Here is a 22,168-nt window from a genome sequence, read left to right as displayed (position 1 = left end):
GAAGTTGGCCATGCCTTTTGAAAGGAACCATCCCAGCATTTGCCTGGAACGATTTAAGGAAATCATGGAAAACCGATATCAGGATGGCCGGACGCGGGATTGAACCATCATCCTCCTGAATGCGAGTCCAGTCAAACCACTGCGCCACCTCGCTCGGTGGTGAGATTCAGTCTCTGAAGTTCTGCTGTGGTAGCATGTGAAGCGTGTGGTTTGGCATTGGCATGCTGCAGGAAAACATTTCCCTTTTCCTTTCAGAACCTTGTTAGTCGTTGTTTCAGAGTTCGCAGCATTGTGATGTAAAGCTCTTAATTTATCCTTGTTCTACAATGAAGGAAATCAACGAGGATAACATCATCTGCATCCCAGAGCACTGTGACCATGATTTTTTCAACTGAGAGCAGCGTCTTGAATTTCTTTTTCTGGGGCAAGTCTTTGTGTTGATATTCCATAGACTGACATTTCGTTGCCATGTCGTAATGGCGTACCCACATTTCATCTACTGTCACAACTGAATGGAGAAAGGCATCACCTTCATTTTCATAGTGCAAGAGGAGTTCCTGGCAAATTTTAAGTCTGTGCACTTTCATTTCAGGAGTCAGCATCCGCGGTACCAATCGTGCACAGATCTTCGGATAGCCAAGCAAAGCAATAATGTGACCCACATGTTCTTGTGAAATGCCGATTGTGCTTGCAATTTCTCTCTGAGTGATACGACGATCATCCTGAATCAATCTTTCAACATTTTGCTTGTGAAACTCGGTGGTCGCTGTCATAGGACATCCAACTCTTTGTTTGTCACGCAGGCCTGATGTTCCTGCCTCAGCGTCTTTAAACTTACTTACCCAAAGACGCACAGTACTCTCATCAACACAATCACCATAAACTGCTTTCATTCTCTGATGAATCTCCTTTGTGGTGACACCTTCTGCTGTCAAGAATTCAGTGACTGCATGTTGTTTAAATCGCATTGACCAACTGTCTGCACAGGACACACTGTAACAACACGACCGTTCAATGCTAAGGCTTTCCACCAACTGGAGCTGTAGAGAAGATGCTACGGAACAAGCCAGTACCTGCTATATACCAATGCTGCCAACTGTTGAAGTGTTACGAAGGTGAAGGCATTAATTTTCAGTCAAACCTCATAGTAACCTAGATAAGTCAGATATGCTGGTAAAGATAAAAGAAAATTTGTAGAGTGCTGTATTGCCTACTTGCTGAATATCAGTATTGTGAATGTAGGGCATTCTGATGTTCACAGTCACTTTTGGAAGTCAACAGAAACACGGCATTTCAGGTAAAAACTCCTATAATTGTGATGCAAATGAATTGTTTAATTAATTTTTGAGAAGCTTTGTGGATGACAAATTCAGAAACTCTTCAAGACAGATAAAATTAGTTACTGTCTCTTCCAAATCACAACAATTATAAAATAGAATTAATTATCTGTGAGTACAGAGTATTTGTTTGAGAATATGAAAGTGGAATCAGTTGTTGCACCTTACCAAGGAATTGATATTTATCTAAGTTTTAGCAAGTTCCCCAAAAGAGGCTGAAGTAATACAGGAAAAAATTTAAATTTTTAAACACTAGGAAACTAAATATTCAGTAATTAAGATTCAAAAACAGTCAGATATGATACTCTGACATATTACCTGTTGTACTGCTGGTCCAAGTGCACTTAACTTATTCATTATGTCAGATGATCAAGATGATGATCATGAATGTGGAACTGGAAGTAACATAAAGAAAAATGAATAACTCTTAGAAACTTAACATGTTCACGATATTAAGAATGGATTATTACAATACTGCTTATAAGTTGCCTAAATGTAACCTAGTAAAGTAAAAGGAAAACCACTACCATGTGTGGGTGTAGCAGAGGGGGAGAGGGAAGAGGGGGAGGAGGGGACAGCAGCAGCAAACACCTTCTTCCTCAATTATATTTGACTACCACAGTGTACCTTCTACTGGTTGCTTAATATTTACACTCTTCCACTGATAATTTTAAAAGAAAATATCTTCAGCTATAAAAGGAACCTGTTTACAATACACTACTGTTTGGCATGTATTTTTACAATGAACATTGCAACTTGTCACGTAGCAGAATGGATTTTTGAATTTCTGAATCTTAATATTCATCTGGCATTTAGGAGTGGCTAATGAGAGAAACTTTTTTTAAAAATTGGTAATTACTTCCAATTTGTTGCTTTAAGTAAGACAGCTTGTTGAATGCCTTTGCCTCCTTGTCTATAGAGTTCAGAAAGAGTTATTATGTAATCTGAACCAAAGCCTCCCTGACAGTTATTTTTGTGTTCAGTATTGCAATTAACTGCTGTTATAGTTATGCTGAAGAACATAAGTTACTTTAAGTGACATTAGTACAAGTATTTGAGGAAGTTTTCAGTGACAATAGTGAATACATGTTTTGCTGTTCATTTTAGTAATGAGGCTTTGATGACAACTTGTAATTATTACACTACTAAAAGAGTCACAGTTGTCATCTTATAGTCATTACACATTATGGGATGGAAAGAAAGGCTGTATAAAAACATAATAACAGGAAACAACTGTTATTCAGTTCAGTGAAATGCAGAATGCAGATCTGAAAAACTCAATATCTTAAAGCTTTAAATATTTATTTCTCTGCATTTTGATTCTCAACAGCATATAACACATCAACTACAATATATTTGTACTGTGTAACATGGTGAAATGCTTGAACCACTAAGGCCTCTGACTATAAAAATCATCTTACACCTCTCTGATTATTTTCAAATTGAAATACGATTTTTTTGATTATAAGCCTAAAATTACCTTCTGTTTTCTTTATCACAGTGCAAAGATGAACATTGAACAGCTTTGTGCAAATATAAATAAAATCAAACACAAAGCTTATACTTTGTCATACACACACTTCACATATTATTATTTATAATTTACCCACAAAATGAAATATTATAAAAACATTATCAACAAATAAGATCAATCATTTCACAATCACTCACTGCACACCAGTTACAAAATTTTCTAACTTGCCTATAACTTAAAATTTGTCTGGTAGTTTCAAAATTATTAATTTTAACAATTTTTTAGAAGATCTGAGTTATTTTTTAAAAGGCTAACAATCAGTTTCCAACACAAATGATGGGAAATAGCATAACATTTGGTACAGAGTAGATTACTTAAAAGGAATCAAACACATTTTAAAAAGGCACAGTGCAACTGTCACAGGTATGCTTTCTGTTTTTAACACACAAATTTCATTAACTGTACAAACATACATGAAATACAGATTCTCGCAAAAATCTAACACACATTCACAAATACCAGCATCGTTTCATGTCCTTAGAGTGGCATTTTCAATGAAGGAATGTGTATCTACACAGTCGGCACACAGTCTCATAGATACAAAATATGGGATACACAATTGTTTCTAATTCAAAATCAGTTCATGTTTTACATTTCAGTTATCCAAAGAATTCAACTGATGCAAATTTATTTGAGGCTGAATATTCTGAAAACATAAATATGTGCCTTTTTAATTAATTCAGTATGCTGCACATCACTTTTTTCAGTAATTTTGTTCAAAAATATTATTAAACAGTGCTTTGAGGATTTTAGTTTGAGAAGCTGTTTCAGAATATATCCCCAGTTAAAAATGTGAAATCTTTCCAAAAATTCAATTCAATTTTTTGCTGACACCATAACAGTCATATCATTTACCTAATTTATCTTCTACTGATAATTAACAAAAATCTTCAGGTTTAAGTACATGATACAGAATGAAATACAGATAATGACAATTTCCTAGAAATTGCTTCTGCAACACATTTTCATGATATTTCCAGTGTCAGTGTGATTATCCCAATGTACTGTGCTGAGAGAAATGACAGTTGAAATACATTTGTGATACCAAATGTTATCCAAAGTATCCACAGCATGATTATAAATACCGACAGATATAAAATTAAACAACAGCTTCAGAATTTCGATCTGTGTTGCAGATTCGTACAGTACCATAGTACTCTTACATACACCCATCACACAAAGAATAAATGACTAGATTAATATCATATGTTCAATTACAAAACTGTGGCAATCATTTCACAGTACCAGAATCCTGATTTGATTATTTGCATGATTCCTAAGTGTACTGTAAAATTTGGCAGATAACAGAATGAAAAATTTATAGCTCATTTGGTGTTTTGAAGACACGTGATGCATGAAACTTTTTTTTTTCTTTTCACTGTTTATCACAGAGGAAACATCATTACGAGGATTGGAGGTATGCAAAAACAATATGATTATGAATGAACTTCTGAAAACAGCATAGCCATAATTTATTTTATAACTGAGTGAAGTAGAGAATTTGACTCTAAAGCTTATGATTCCATAATTAATGGAATTATGGTATAAGATGACAGTATTCTGGTTGCTTCAAAGACATGGGAAGAACATCTGCAAACGTTAGAGGAAACACTAATCAAATATGAGTCATTATTAACCTAGAAAACTGGAAATCAGATTTAAGAAAATTAAATTCACAAACCACTTGGTTTTAGGTTTAGATTTAATTTTAAAAGCTTTTAGTCTTAGAGCTAAAATCACATGCAACTGTTGCAACATATCTACTACTGTTGCTGTTGACCCTCAAGATAATGAAATGTACCTTATTGTGCATAAATAAGCAAAAACAAGAAATATATTTAGATTAAACATTTGGTGATCAATCATTGGAAGCAGTTTTGACCATAAAATAGTTAGGAGTATGTGTACAGACTGATTTAAAGTGAAATGGCCACATCAGAACAGTGGATACATCATTTTAAAAAGTATTTAAACAATTTGTATGTGTTCCTCTGATTAAATGGAACTTTTCTGAAGTTTCCACATAAATTACACATTGTTCAGTCTGTGGCAGAAACTGGCACAGTGCTTTTGAGTGGACTTTTACCTTATACTTGGCAGTGACTTAATGGTTTACACAATGATGAATTTTTTAAAAAATATTTGTAAGCACCTGGAATGAGGGCACCAGAAGAACTGGTAAACTGACTGGCCTCTGAATCTACATGGCTGGCACTTAATGCTTACTCAACTTATGAGAACTTTGAAGCATTAGTTAGAAAATTATTGCCACTCAAAGTAACTAACATCAGGTGCTAAACTGGATGCAGAGCTGAAACTTAATAACTTAAAGTAATGTAAAAAATAGCAACATAAGAACACAGTCATCAGATGTGTTATCTAGAACTGTTGATTGTCAAAGATAGTAAATCATAAGTGAGGGTCTATTTCAAATGATGGACCACCAATAAGATTTTCTGACATAACTTAATGGTGCAGTTAGATGATAGGTAGTAATATAAACCAAAGAAAGGATAGAAAACTATGTCTTCACAACAACAACAACAACAACAACAACAACAAAAAGCATTCAGCTTACATTGTACAAAATTTTGAAAATTTTTCGGAACATCTTGTGGTATGGGGTTTCAAAAAATGGAAAGAAGTAGTGAAATTTACAAAACCACTCATGCTTCATAATTGGAGCAGATTTGAATATAATGGATAAATAAAGTTTAGAATCACTTTGAGCAATGAAAACAGACATATGGGTTTCAGTTAAATGACACTTGAAGCACAGAAATAGGTATGTAATGTTGTTGGATAAAACAGTGTTCCTTGAAAATTGCCAACAAAATTTAACTAGATCTTAATCAACAGACACAGCAAGTGCTATGTGATTCATCTGTTTTTCCGTGAATTGACAAACTGGTCAGGGTCTGTTGCTAATTTTATGTCCATTGCAACACATAGCAGAAAGGAGCTGTTCTTCACATACAAGAAACGTTTTTGTAAAAAAAAAAAAAAAAAATGCCTTTATACCTGAGGAAACATTTGTTATATTTCTTAAAAATGTCAAGGTTTATCAACCTTTAGTCTTCAGTTCTTTTTTTACAAACAAACAAAAAAAGTGTTGTGTGATTTGTATTACATTCTAATCAATTCAAAAAACATTTAGATCACTCATTCTCTTTCACACGATCTCTCTTATGTACAACATGTCAAATAATTATTTATCTACTGTACTTGGCACCTTAAAATTATGTTTTATACTAAAATTTATTTTCACAGCCATGCAGACATTATGTCTGTTTAATTAATATTTGTTGCTTGTTTTCGTGTTTAAAATAATATGTGCTTAAAGGCATCTGAAAGTAATGGTCAACAATCTATTGCAATTAATAACACTATATTTAAACTAAACATTCACCTGCAGATGGTGTTGGCACACTTACAACAACTGCCTCTGAGCACCTTTACTTTAAATTACAAATTATATTTTTTGTTTGATTTATTAAAAAATAAAACAATGCCAGTATTTTATTACCAGCATTTGTATAGTCAGTATTCATTTTAGCAACATTTAAGAGGTATATATGTTAAGATACTACACTACCTATTGGTAGTTATATATGTACACATGTTGACAGCTTAGACTGAAACTGAATAGCAGAAGGCAATTTATCAGACTATGCTTTCTTTTTCTGATTGTAGATCACTATAACCACTGTGAATGCCTTTTCTCAATGATGCATCACTTGTTCTGAGACCATTTCCATTGAACAATCCTGCAAGCCAACTACGTATCGAATTACGAGCTAGTGTTTTCTTACTATGTCCATTAACATTAGCATCATTTCCTGGCATTTCTTCCAACGAGCGCCATCGTTTATCAGGATGGAAATCAGGAAGTGGTTCAGTCCCACTTTTCCCTCTTCTCAGCTGACGTTTCACAGTAATAGTCTCATCGATATCTGAAAAATTTTGCAGAAGAGGTGTCTGAATGTCATCAGTGCTGCTACCCCCACACACATTGTTACTCTGTGGGGAAAGAAGAATAGCATCACCATTTGGGAAATTGTTATTTACAGCATGGCAGCGCTCTGAGGAGAACTGCATGGCAGGAACTAATTTACCACTGCAACCCACACAGTTTTCAAGAGATCGAGAGCTTCTCTTAGGTACTTGCAAGTTCAGTTGTAGATGCCCAACATTTGTTGAGTCATAGTCTGGCAGAGGGTCTAATGATCTAGCCTCTCTAAGAGTCTGGGGGAATGTACTGCGACTATTATCTTCTAGAAACTTATTACCACTAGTAGTCTCCACAGTAGATAATGCTCTCTGACTTTGGTTGATTGATGTTTTGTTAACACAGTTTTCGTTGCAATCCTCCACTGAGAGTACTGACTGACTTTCAAGAGCTGATGCACTCAACGTAGTTCTAGATTCACTTACATCATTTATATAGAGTGGGGACAGTTCTGCACGTTTTGACCCACTGCGCTGGCTATGATTTGCTACAGGACTAGAGTTATTAGCAGCATTACATACTGCAAAGGCACGAAGAGTAGATGCACTTTCAACATCTAAGCTATTTTCTCTTGGTATACTGGACTGACGTCTGCTGCCTGGTCCAAAACCACCACAGATTGAAGGTTGTCGAGAGTCTGTGTTCATCTTAGGGCTACGCCTCGGTCGACAGAAAAGTGGTGGTAATTCAGTAAGATCAACCTGAAACAAAGTCACAAATGTAGTCATAGATAAATTACTTGAAAAAAATAAATGTATTTATATTACAACATCAGCACACAAATGTACCTACTCCAAATGTGTGAAAATAAGCACTTAAAGAAAAAAAAAGGTGGTTGCTTAAAAAGTAGTGAAATTCTCTTTGTTTATAGTGTATAACTTGATGTATAAGTGAGATTTTATACTGCAATAAAGGTCATCACAATCTTTGGGAAGTCTCTCTTTGTATTTTATTTAATGAAAGAGTCATTTCAGAGGCTACCTTCTGCACTGTTTGGTCATGTGTGTGCAATAGCAAATCAAATACAACATAATGTAATCTCAAGCCTGAAAGAATATGCTTCACATCTCCTGCTTAATTTATTACTGGATTTATTGGACAATGAATTAGGATTTATTGAAGGACCACTAGGCACTGTCTGCTAGAGACATAATGGAGTACATTATCAGAATAGAGACAAAAAGATGTGACTGGCTATTCTGGTAGAGGAACATGATAGCAACTGAAGCCCCAGCTGAACTGAACTGAACTGAACTGAACTGAACTGAACTGAACTGATCAGAATGAACTTTGGAATAACCATCACACATCGTAAAAGCAACATTCATCTGATGTTTACTTTTATCTCATTATGAGTGATTCAACAAAATCTATTAGGAAATCTGACTTTCTGAATTTTTTTTTTTTTTGTTGAAGTGGAACCTTATTGCATCAGCAAAAGAAGTGAAGGGGTAGATTGAAGCTGTCTGGCTGTTTTGAGATGAGCTTTTATGTAAAGGACATGAGGACGACCTTCACCAGAATCAGTTGAGAAAGGAGTATGTGAACAACACTAACTAGAAGAAATATTAAGAAATCAGGTAATAAATTCCATGGTAACAGAGGGAGCTGCAATGAACAAAAACTTTAGAAAGAGACAGAGATCAGAATACACCCAACAAATAACTGACATTTAGGGTAAGTGCTACTTTGAGATGATGAGAGTGGCACAGTAGTGGAATCTCTGGCAGGCAACATCAAACCTGTCAGAAGGCTGAGGGGGGGAAAGGGTGTAGGGAACATTATGGCACTGCTTTCTGTACCTAATAATGAGTTAGTGCATCAATTTTTGACTATGATGAGTAACACATATCACCGATGTGATTACTGATGTGAATATAAGACAAAACTTTCATTAAGATAGACTTAGCTTAATTATTCCCTACTGGGACCAGTCATATTATATAATTCTTTGTGAACAGTTATTGTGTCAAATCACATTTGTTACATTGACTTTAGACTGCAAGTTATCTCACAGCATACTTACAAAGTGTAGTACAAATTCCTTATTTCCAGTATGAGTATCAGATGCCTAAGGCACCATAGGGTGCTTATTTATAAGGAGTAAGATGATATAATTTTTGACTGACATAGAGAAATTGAAGGCTACCATCCTGTTCACATGGGGACCTGCTGTAAATCCTTTGGAAAGACAACTTCAGATCTTCTTCCTTTCAGGTTTCCAACATGCTAAGGATGTCACAAGTTTTTATTAAAGAGGTAAAAAATGCCAACATAGTGCAGCTGAAAGATTTTTCTAATTTCAGTTTCTCAATAAAGTGAGGAGGTAAATAAAGTGGGTTTGAAACAGGTGCCATATGGTATAATAGGGCACTAAAATCAGTGCAAGCATTGGATGTATATGAGAAGATCACAAGCTGATTCCACTGGAACTATTATTCTGTTCACCAGGAAACAGAACAAGCAAAACACATGAGAAAAATAAATCAGTGTGATCCTCGAGAAAGCAGATTACCCTGTTCTACAGATGTGGTCATGTATGGAATACACTGTGGTGAGCATTATTCATCAAAAGAAAATCTTTCTATGCAGAACTGGTATTACAAGCTTATCAGTACTTCATCATTATCTGTTGTGAATCATATGCATCCGTTAAAAATAGAAAACAGTATTTATTTAAAAAAAAAAAAAGAGTGCTAATGCTAGTAAAATATGCACAATAGCATAACTACAACAGAAAATTTCAGTTTATTGACTAAACACAAGTAAACTGAAGTTTATTTGACGATGATATTTCTTAGATCATAATCACTGTAGATACTGTTCAACAGTGCAGATTCATAATTCACGTAACAAATGCACAAAAATCACATGACACACTACTTCCTTTCTCAGGTTGCAAAAATGTGCAATACACCAAATCAGGGAACTACCATCATAATATTTCAAACACAAATTAAAGTGTGTTACCTCTCGTTTCTGAATGGCTTTATCTGTTGCTCCTACCAGCCAGAAGGTTCTTACTTCGCCCTTTCCTTTCATGTAAACCATGCCTCTTTCTTCAATGATGTATCCGCCTAGCTTCTCAAGAGCTTCATGACATTGCATACTAATGTGTATTTTGAGAGGTTCCCCGTTGGACTCCATACGTGATGCCGTATTAACTGTGTCACCAAATAGACAGTAACGTGGCATAGTGAGTCCCACAACACCTGCCACAACAGGACCTGCAAGAAAATCTTTGAATAAGAAAAAATGTACCTGTCTGACTGAAAAGTTCTTCATAAACAAAAGTCACGCAAAGGAATAGAAAATGTTCCAAGATACAAGCTGTAGCAAACCAACATTAATGCAAAGAAAACACTGTAAATTAAATGTAAAGATATCAACAATGTCAGATAAGACAGATTGCTACTTAGCATAAAGAAGACACATCAAGTTGCAGACAGGCACAATTAAAAGACGCTCACACACAATTTTCGGCCGCTGCCTTCATCAGTAAAATATACACACAAGCAAGCACATCTCACGCACACACAACCGCCAACTACAGGATCTCAGGATAGAATACTGTATCACGTGGGATGCAAACAGCAATCAGTAAGGGTAGGGAAGGGGAAAGGATAGCAATGTACAGGTGAGAAGAGACACAAACGCCGACGGTGGAGTGTGCAGGGACTAGACTGCCACAGGCGCAACGTCAGGAGGTGGTGGGGCAGGGAGGTAGGGAAAAAGGGAGCAAAAAAGAAGAGGAGCGGGGAAAGATGGGTGGATGCATTGGCAGAGGGCTGCAAGTAAGCCCCCTCCATATTGCTGCTTGCATTCCATGTGATGCTGCATTCCACCCCGAGATGCTGGAGTTGGCAGTTGTATGTATGTGTGCTCGCTTTTGTGTGTGTGTGTGTGTGTGTGTGTGTGTGTGTGTGTGTGTGTGTGTGTGTGTGTGTGTGTGTGTGTGTCTTTTATTATGAAGGCTGTGGCCAAAAGCTATATGTGAGTGTCTTTTAATTGTGTCTGTCTACAACTTGACGTGTTTTCTTTATGGTAAGTAGCAAACTGTCTTTTTCCTAAATTGTTGATATTCCTACCTGGCGTTTCCATTGTCTGATAAATTAAATGTAATATATTCTTCAATCACTGTAAAAAATAAAGTTTGCAGCAAGTATTTTTAAAGCATCACCATTGATAAATTCATTCTTTCATGTTCATGCAATCTGTTCCATAAACTCTATCATGAGGGAAAGCCTTCAGAGATGTGGAACAAGTCAACTTGTACATTACCAGACAATGGGACAGCCAACTGGTTTTCACAACTGATTTGCCCATTGCTTGGCACCCCCCTCCCCCATTTTACCCCCTTTTTTAGTCAAATCAAACAATCAAATGAAGTAGTCTCTGTGACCACATCAGCTGTATGATTGTTTTTCACACACACTCCAGGCTTGAATGGTTTCAGTCAATATGAAACAACCAGCTGAGCACAAGTCTCTGACGATGACATAAGTTACACGAATGTTATCACTCAGACTCCGGATTTGAGTGTTTTCACTTACATACTCATTCAGTCTTTTCAGCTATACATGAACCGTGACTAGTTGCCAACTTTTTTGGGCGTAAATAATGTATTTTATTTCAAAAAGATTTAAAAAGAACTATGCTTCTAAAAATTAAGTATTTTCTAAATTTGTGTATTTATTTACTTAGATAAAAGTTTTCCATACTTCTGTGGTTAAATATAAATTTTTGGTTGGTTTAAAGAGTTTAATAACTGGTGCTACATAATAAATTTATGTTTAAATAAATAAATGATTGAAGATCTGTCTCTGTCTTCCTGTTGGTTTGCACCCATCACTGATAATTCTCTTTTGGTAAATGCTGGGGTGATGTGAACAGAAAGCATATAGGATACAATATTTTTTAAATTATTTGTTGACTTAATTGCTTGTTTTTAAGCATATTCTGTCACTTCTTGGAAGCATTTTTTTGTGAAAAATATTTATCAACATTAATTTTTTCAAATTTGTATTATTAATATCGTTTCAGAACATGAATAATTGTTACAGATACTGTATACTGTAAATTGTATAGAATTTATCTTAGGCTTGCCCTTTGTCCTTCTGTTCAGTGGGGTCATCAGCTGCAAGGTCTTCAATTCTGCCATCAGGCAAAGACTTCTGACAGGGCCATGTCACTCCTGACTGGGCTGGTGGGCTTTTGCTCAGCTACCTGCACTCATTTCAACTATGTACCTCCCAGAATCAGTGCAACCTTTGGCGTGATGGCCTTTGGTCACACCAGTAGGTGGGGTGGTGGCATCTGGTGAGTGGCTGCATCCACACCAGTAAATCTCTGCTCTCGCAGTTTTTTCAGGTGCTTCCCAATCCTCTCTCCACAGCCTTTCATTTGAACTCAATGTCGCTTCCACTCATGTCTGTGAACATCTGCACCAGTGATTGGTTTGCTATGGTCTTTGCATTCCAGGCACAGGATATTTGGAATTCAAATTCCGGTGCACTAATTGAAGGGTCATTGTCGTTTGGTGATTCACATGCCCCTGAGCATTCTGGCATTTTGATGCAGACACAAAGTTCATCATTAAGGAAACAATACTCATGAAAATGGACAAGAAACTGAAATAAGAACTATTTATTGAAATTAAATAAAAAAGCAAATATCAGAATGACAATAACAGTATGACACACAATAAATGAGGGCAGTGAATAATTATGATTTAATAATACCAAAAAGAGCAATATGCCAGAGGTCATATGTGACCAATTGTCATTCCCAGTGGTTCAGAGACAGGATTGACTACGAAATTTCAGTACCAATATGTGAATGCGAACAGTACTTCTTCATACCCATGAAATACTATACTTGCTACTTTTCACAGGTTGCTAAATGCAAACAAGTTTGAATGCATGGGTGTCATTTGTGTGAGGGTGGTTTCATAAGTCTGGTGCAACAGCATAAAGAAATGTTTGTTTCATAAACAACTCACCTTATTTCTTGACATACTCTCCTTTGAGGGATATACACTTGATCAAGCGATCATCCAGTCTTTTCATCCCATCATAAAAATAGGTTCTGTGAATCTCTGCAAAATACTTGTTGACTGCAACCACCACTTCCTCATTTGATGAAAATTTCTTCCCAGAAAGCCAAAGTTTCAAGTTAGGAAACTGGAAGAAATCACTTGGGACTAAGTCTGATGAACACGTTGGATGAGCAACCAGTTCAAAGCCCAATTCATGTACTTTTGCCATTGTTATCACTGACTGTGTAATGGTGCTTTATCCTGGTGAAAGAGTACTTCTTTGCGTGCCAGCTTTGGTCTTCTTTCAGCCAATGCAAGTTTCAAACAAACCAACAACCAAGTATAATCAGACACAATTATGATTCTGCCTTTTTACAAGTAATCTATAAAGATTATTCCTTGGTAATTCCAAGAAAAATTGGCCATCACCTCAACATCTGACAAAATGATCTTTGCCTTCTTTAGTGCACTTTCACCAGTCTCTGTCTATTGTTTCGACAGACATTTTCCCTCTGGTATGTATTGATGGATCCAGGTTTCATCAAGAGTTACAAGTTAGTGCAAAAAGTCTTGCTGATTGCCATTAAACAGTACCAGATATTGCGTTCAAATGATGTGCCCGATGCACCTTTGGCTGGCTGTTAGCAATCGCGGCATCTACCTCGCCCACAGCTTCTTCGTAGCCAATTCTCTGTGCAAGGTATTATGCACTCATTCGGTTGAGATACCTAGTCTCAGGAATCTCCCGAATTTTTATTTGATGGACTTGCATTATCACATCATGATTTTCATCAATAGTTTCCTTTGTGGTGAGCTCAACTGAACAGCTTGTCTGACCATGTTTAAATTCATTAATACAAAAGCAAATGGTATTCAATTATGGTGCAATTCTGTTATGATTTGTGCAGCAGTCCAACCATTTAGATGAAAATATTAAGCAACAGAACAAAATTTGGTTTTCTCCATTTTCAGTTGCTGTCAACACAGCTGACCATTTCAGGCTGTTGTCAACAATGAACTGTATGCTGTATATAGTTGAAATTCTTTATATGATGCTTGGAATAATGAAGCCTACCAACCATGAAGATGCAACAAAAAATGTTCCATTCCTTCATCGAAATTTACCAGACTTATCAAAAAAAAAAACCTTGTACCTATGTAGCTAGTGACATAATTTTCTGTACAGTATGTTTACTTTCCACACAAATAAGTACACTATGTGATCAAAAGTATCCAAACACCTGCCTGAAAATGACTTACAAGTTTGTGGTGCCCTCCATCTGCAATGCTGGAATTCAATGTGGTGTTGGCCCACCCTTAGCCTTGATGACAGCTTCCACTCTCACAGGCATATGTTCAATCAGGTGCTAGAAGGTTTCTTCGGGAATGACAGCCCATTTTTCACAGAGTTCTGCACTAAGGAGAGGTGTCGATGTCAATCAGTGAGGCCTAACACAGAGTCGGTGTTCCAAAACATCCCCAAGGTGTTCTATAGGATTCAGTTCAGGACTCTGTGCAGGCCAGTCCATTATAAGGATATTATTGTCAGGTAACCACTCTGCCACGGGCTGTGCATTATGAACAGGTGCTCGATTGTATTGAAAGATGCAATCGCCATCCCTGAATTGCTGTTCACCAGTGGGAAACAAGAAGGTTCTTAAAACGTCAATGTAGGCCTGTGCTGTGATAGTGCCACACAAAACAACAGGTGCAAGCCTCCTCCATGAAAAACATGACCACATCATAACACCACCACCTCCGAATTTTCTGTTTGCACTACACATGCTGGCAGATGACGTTTGCTGGGCATTCACCATACCCACACCCTGCCATCAGATCGCCACATTGTTTACCATGATTTGTCACTCCACACAATTCTTTTCCACTGTTCAATCATCTAATGTTTATGCTCCTTACACCAAGTGAGGTATCGTTTGGCATTTACTGGGGTAATGTGTGGCTTATGAGCAGCTGCTTGACCATGAAATCCAAGTTTTCTCACCTCCCACCTAACTGTCATAGTATTTGCAGTGGATCCTGATGCAGTTTGGAATTACTGAGTGATGGTCTGGATAGATGTTTGCCTATTTCACATTACAATCATCTTCAACTGTCTGCAGTCTCTGTCAGTCAGCAGACAAGGTCAGCCTGTACACTTTTGTACTGTATGTGTCCATTCACATTTCCACCTCACTACCACATTGGAAACAGTGGACCTAGGGATGTTTAGGAGTGTGGAAATCTCACGTACAGATGTATGACACAAGTGACACCCAATCACCTGACCATGTCTGAAGTCCATGAGTTGCACAGAGTGCCCCATTCTGCTCTCTCACGATGTATAATGACTACTGAGGTCACTGATATGGAGTACCTGACAGTAGGAGGCAGTATAATACACCTAATATGAAAAACATATGTTTTTGTTGGTGTCCAGATACTTTTGATCTCATAGTGTAGCTACATAAATTTCTAGGTCCTAGACTTAAATTATTTTTAATTTATGAAGATCACGACACTTTTTCATTAAAGCAGAATACAATCTGATGCTAAAATTTGGCAATGTTTCTTTCTTCTTCATATAACCCTAAGATAACTTTTGGGCTCAGCTTTGTACCCCCAATGATACATTAGCTTAATTAGTTACACTTTAATGGTATCAGAAAAAATTTAATTCACAGCAATATATTAATCAGGTGTAAATGATGAAAATAAGAATTAATCTGGTCAGTACATAATTATTCATGGAGATGCTGAAAAAAGCTGAACTGGCAGATGCTTGAAAATAAGGCCTAACTAACCCGTGAAATCCTACTTACAAAGCTTTAAGGACTCGCTTTAAGTGAGGAATTTAGGAATGTACTACAACCCCCTATCTACTGCTCCCATAGGAATCACAAAACAAGCTAACACTGTTTACATCCATGCACGGGAATTTAATCAACATTGCACACAGAGGAATTTATGCAATCATTATCCATGTGCTCCATGCACCATATGAAAATGGAATGGGAAGAAGGCCTAATAAGTGAGACTAATTTCTGTTTAAAAAAAAAAAGGTAACTTATATCTGCCATGCATTTCACAGTGATTTGCAGAGTATAGACATAGATTCAGAAAAGGAAAAATTAATAACACACTCAGTATTCAAAACTGCAATGGACTTTATCAATTATTTTCATTTGATTGCTTGTGTAGACTGGTTTTACTCAAAAGAAATGAATAAATAACAATCCAAATGATACGTAAAACTACATCTAACAGAACTGATTGTTTTCATTTGGTTGTCTGCAACAACAGTTTCATGTAAAAGAATGAATGAATCATTCAACTTCTACACAAAATTACAATTGAATGAGTCAGTTGTTTTCCAACAACTGACTGAATTGATCATTTTCACTCAGCTGTTTCCATCACTATTACCAAATAGAAGCACCCACATCAGGCCACTTCTGTAAAACATAATGTTAATCAGTTATAACTAACACTAATCTACACAATATTAATTACAAGAATTGTTACATTATCTTCATTTTATCGTTTGCCAATATGATTTGCCCTTTACTTTTTATTAAGGCATGATCCCTTGTATGCCTTTATATCCATAACATTTTAGGACACCAGACTGGGCTGACAGCTCAAAAAAATCTTAAGAATATGAGAAGGAGTGAGACGTGTCTTTGATTAATGGTCACACACCTGTCCCCACTTTTATAAAGTGATATTATTACCACATACTACAGCTTTTCTGGAAATAGACCTCGAATAATTGACTGATTATAAAGGTACCTCAGCGGGTATGCTATCTGCTGTATCCTGGGTCTGAAAGTACTCATCAACATAGTCCACTGGTAACTTCAATATGCTAACTGGCTGATACCATTTGTAAATAAATATAGAAACCAGTATGTACAGGCTGTCATGACAACACATTTAAAAGCTAGCCTTATGGCCAGGTCCTCAGTTAACCATGGCACCAACATAAACGCCAGTGGCACTCACATCACCACCTCTGGCATGACAGTCACGTAACTTTTTGCTTATGCCAATCATGCATCCACTAGAGCACAGAACAAGTATCCATCTGCCCAGCAAGAGGCTCCTGTCCTGAATGTTCACAGAGAAGTATGATGAGGAGCAGGCAAGTTTTCACCACGAGAAGCCATCACTAGCCATTCTTTCTTTTTTTCTGGAAACAGTACATAGCCAAGTTGCATTTAGTATCTGCATGAACTTCCAGATTAATCAGTCAGTGAACTATGTACTGTGGGACTTAATGTTACTCTGGTGCTGAATTGATAAGGGAACTTTGTTAGCCCACTATGGAACTTTGTTTAAGAACTCTATTTCTCTGTGAATCATTCCTATTGCTGCAGACTTGTATCCCCTTTGTTGTTGTTGTTAGTTCTTTATTGTCTGTTCAGTGGAATAATAAAAATGCCAAGCTGATATCTTAGTGTCTCTTCTATTCTATTACTGAGTGTGATATTGAATGGATATCCTTCTGTATATTGGTCTAAGTGGCAATTTACAAACATGGAATACCAGACACAACATGTGATAGTTCTTATTTTGTCAGCTTGTGTTTGCTTCAACAGTTTGACAATAATATTTTTCAGGAAATCTATGGAAATGTCTACAATTTAGTGTATTTTGAACATCAGTTCAAATTGCTTTCCTTTTCTTATACCTTCCATTTATTTAACAGCTCCAAATGTGTCTGCTCACCTGTTCAGGATAAAGATGTTGCAACTGCATCACAAAAATGCATGGATGAGCCAGAACTGCTCATGGTTGGCACAAGCTGGCTGCATCAGGTGTTTATCATCATGCACACTAACCAATAGGCAAAATTCTGGCAACGGTGTGGCATGCATGACTGTCAGTCAGGAAAAAGCAATGTGAGCGGAGCTCCTTATCGAGCCCAACATGAGCTCCTTACCGATTCGTACAAAAGTTTGTTTGGTGTTCTCCATTCATTTTCAATTCTGTCTTTCTGCCTCTATGAAATAGATGAAGAAAGTTTGTCTAGTTCCAGACATGCATTCATTGTCCTCTCACAACCACACAATCAGTCGATGGACTCGTCACTGAGGAGTGAACAAGGTTTGTTCAAATAATTCCAGAACTTCACCTACAAAACTTCTCTACACTCACCTTTTACTTATCGTGCATGGTCTCCTTCAAAATACCCCTGTCGACAATTGATACACTGCTCCCAATGCCACTTCCACTTCTGGAAACAGTCTTGTACGTCTCTTGCTGGATTGCACAAAGCACTGTCTGCAAATCTTCTTTTATCTCATCTAGCATTGAAAATCTTCGTCTTTTTCAAGGGGGTTTTCAACTTCGGAAATAAAAAAAAAAGGTTCTCAGGGGCCAAGTCTGGAAAGTACAGAGGATGGGACAGCACTATGATTTTGTTTTTTCGCAGTAGTCATGCACCAACAATTGACATTCCTGTTATGAGCATCAGCAATAGACATCGAAGGGTGTCCTGAATGAGGCCATTTTTAAGCCACATTAACAATTCGTAACACCAAGTATGGCTTAAGCACTCATCACTGGAGGCTTTCTGCATCATTTGGTGTGTCTCTGTAAAGGTTTTCTTGAGTTTCATGCAAAATTTATTGCAGATGTGTTGCTCCTCTAACTCTGCCATCTCAAAATTCGCAAACTGTGTGACACAAAATTCTACTTAACGCAGCACTGAACAGTAACTAACAGACACACAACAGTGAAACTTCCAGCAGTTAGACATTAAACAAAAGTGTGTGCCAAGAATGCCAGCCGCATTTTTCTCCAACACACCATTAGTGACATTAAAAATGTTCCAGAATTTTTTGAACATAACTCGTATACCCTCCAAAACAATGCTTGAACAGAACTTGTGCAAATGCTCATTATAGCAGTCATGTGATCTTCAGTGTGGAAATGTTACAAACTGAAATCACTGTCAGTTGGTCAAGCACTCACTTGTGGCAAATAAAATACAATACTTGTCAAACATGCACTTCATCAATCACCATCACCATAGCCTACATTTAGAACATAGTGCATGGGTGTGACAATAAAGTCTGCTCACTGCCTTTCTTGTAAATGGAGAAACCATGCATTCTGACTTAAAAGTCATTCTATTCTCTGTAATTAAACACTGACAGTATTCTTGGATCACCTGCTTCTTCCTGATAAAACTATTTCTTTTATTTATTATGTTATGCTAAGGACAACTATTCAAACTTTTGATGTACTCCTGATGTGCTCTTATCTTCACACTGTTGACCCATCTCCCTTGCCTAGATTTATGCAATACATTTTTATTTCAGCAAAATTACTAACTCTTCTTGTGCACAAAGTCATTTTTTCCAAGCCTTTCATATATGATTATTTTGCACATTTAAATCTTCTGTTAATTTTTTTCCTAAGAGACTGGCGGCTCCATACCCTCTGCACACACACACACACACACACACACACACACACACACACACACATAAACACACACACACACACACACACACACACACACACACACACACACACACACACACACACACACCACACACACTCAGGGGGGGGGGGGGAGGCACAGAAGAGGGAGGGGCAATTTACTTTACTGGATTTGTAGTGTAAGTGTGTCTGAGACAGTAATAGCCTTTTTTATATGCCTATCTACTGCTTAGTGTCTCCCGTACTTCATAAGTAATATCCTATTCTGGTAGATGGCTGTTATATTCCATCCTGGGTAGTCCTAGAGAGATTTACATGCATGGCTACAGTCTCCTGGCTAAGTATGTTGTCCTGCTCAGCAGGGGTCATGACACTGTAGACAGCCAGGACAACTTAGCTATTTTTAAGAGTATGTGGAAGTGGTGAGTGTTTCTTATTTTCCAATAAAATCTCTAAAAAACAGAAAAGCATCAAAGGACTTAGTGGGCAACAGGAATCAAAGTTATTTGTAAATAGTGGTGCAAGACAACAGTAGTTCACAGTTGGCTTGGAGTCCAGGCAGTGAATACACGTAAGAGCAAAACTCACTGCACATGAAGAAGACAGCTGGGTCGTCATCAAAATACAACTAAGCAAAACACCCAGAGGCACATCATTTAAGAATATAAATTAACTTATACTAATATGTCTTCCACTGACCTTACAAAATTAATGTCAACTAAATTATTGCTACCTACCTGTATGTACACCTATTCTAAGTTTAAGAACATCATTTGGTCTATGAGCAATCTGGTGGTGCTTCACTGCTTCTAACAGCTCTAGAGACATGGATGCAATCTCTCCTGCATGGCGATCACCATTTCGTAGGGGAAGACCTGATACCTAGAGAGACAAATAGTTGAATGCATTTTGTCATTAGTTCACAGTAATATAGAATGTCTGACAAAAGAGTGAAGTACCCAGAAGTCTTGGTTGGACATTAGTATAACTTTATAAACAGAAACACCATTTATAGGTATGCTAATGATTATAGTTCCAATTCTGTGTGACATGTTAACAGTCACCAGAGCGTACTTGTGATTTTCATGTTTAGTGTTGCTTCCAGACCTGGTAGGGTATATAAGGAGTATGAACAGCATCACACATTGAATGATCACTGTGAAGTACATGGATATGGCACATACTCATGTGTGACTACATTATCACCACCTGACAGATTTAGTAAGGGCCACATTGTGAATCTCCATTCGGCCAGCTGCTCAAACTGTGCAGTATCAGGATTTATGAGGCATTCAGATGTCAGACTGCATGGGAACGTAAGGGCAAGCATACTCACCATCACAAATCTTGCCAAACATGTCTGACCCCCCATCTGGAAAGACTGCCATATTGTGCAACAGGCACATTATAATTACTTCACACCTGTGCTTGCCATTCGAGAACAAGTAGTGGACTCTCTGCAACAGTATGTCATCCCACATCATTGGTCAAAGACTAGACAACCAGACTAGAGAATTATCATGCCATTTGTAGGCTGCTGTTAATACCACAACATGAAGGCTGTGTTTGGAGTAGTGTCATGACTGGGAAACATGAACTGATGATGAGTGGTCTTGCATTGTTTTCAGTGATTATTCAGGGTTCTGCTCAACACTTGATGGCAATAATGGGTGAGTATCGCAGTGACCTGGGGAGAGGTCCCATTCTTCCAATGCTTTGGAGAGTTACAGCTGTGTTACTTCTGACATCATGGTGTAGTGAGCCAGCAGGTATAACTTCATCATGGCTGGTAGTGACTGGGGGAACTCTGATGGCACAACATTGCATCACAGATATCCTGCATCCTCACATGTTAACTCTGAGGTGACAGCATTCTGGTGATATTTTTTAACAGGCAGTGCTCGTCCACACATGGCATGTGTTGAACTCTCTGTATGACAGTGAGATGCTCACATGGCCATCAAGATCCCCAGATCTATCTCTGACAGAACCTGAATGGGACTAGCTAGGACAAATCCACCTCAGTGCCAGTATCCAGGATACTGAAATTCAGTTAAAACAGTTGTGGAACAGCTTGTCTCAGGAGGCAATGCAACAGTTTTTGATACCCTTCCCAAACAATCCAGTGCATGATTTCAGGCCAGAGGGGATTCAGTTAATAAATGGGCCATACTGCCAAGTTGTTTGTAAATTTGACTCGACTTCATAATCACTGAAATAAAATCACATACCGTTTCAATACACAAAGTATCATTTCATTTCTTCCTTCCCTTCAGGGTGCTTAACGTTTCTGTCAGGCAGTGTATTTCACACGATACTAAGTAGCAAAAATATTCATTTAACTTTCCTCTAAAATATTTGATGTGACGAAAGTGGACAGTACAACTAAAACCACACTTTTGGGCTACACCATTGTAAATATGGTCTTGTACCTGAAAAAGTTTGCAATTTACATTATTAAGCAAAGTAAACTGCCTTACGCGTCCTTGCATATCGTTTGCTTCTGTATCTACTTATACACCTCAACAAACTAAAAATGGCGTCTCTATAAACAATATAGAAAAATACCTAACATCTGCATCTGAATGATAAGTGGTTCCTTTACCAATGCAACAGCACACCACAGCTTCAATTATACTCATCATATGACAAAATGAAATATATCTTACCAAAATACTATACTCATCACCCAAAGTAGTATTCTGTTGATAACTCAATCAATCCAGTGCCCTAGCTCATCCGAATATCACCCTTCTCCCTGCCCTGCACACAATACACCATTGCCCTGCTGTCTCCAGTGA

At 37.3% G+C, this 22,168-nt stretch overlaps 1 protein-coding gene across 3 annotated transcripts in view; it reads right to left on the bottom strand.

The window, feature by feature from the left end:
* Nucleotides 1–2,622: 2,622 nt before the first annotated feature.
* LOC126278983 (receptor-type guanylate cyclase Gyc76C-like) overlaps nt 2,623–22,168 on the bottom strand; it is a 638,621-nt gene continuing 619,075 nt past the window's right edge. For all 3 annotated transcript variants that reach the window (XM_049979308.1, XM_049979299.1, XM_049979290.1), the window contains exons 19-21: nt 20,105–20,249; nt 9,851–10,107; nt 2,623–7,581 (exon numbers count right to left, since the gene is read on the bottom strand). In XM_049979308.1, coding sequence (XP_049835265.1) covers nt 6,535–7,581; nt 9,851–10,107; nt 20,105–20,249 — 1,449 coding nt within the window. In that variant the 3' untranslated portion in view covers nt 2,623–6,534. The remainder of the gene's footprint in view (nt 7,582–9,850; nt 10,108–20,104; nt 20,250–22,168) is intronic.

This window comes from Schistocerca gregaria, chromosome 1, assembly GCF_023897955.1.
Source record: "Schistocerca gregaria isolate iqSchGreg1 chromosome 1, iqSchGreg1.2, whole genome shotgun sequence".
In the NCBI taxonomy this organism is placed as follows: Eukaryota; Metazoa; Arthropoda; class Insecta; order Orthoptera; family Acrididae; genus Schistocerca; species Schistocerca gregaria.
This window is presented reverse-complemented; position numbering and strand designations above follow the sequence as displayed.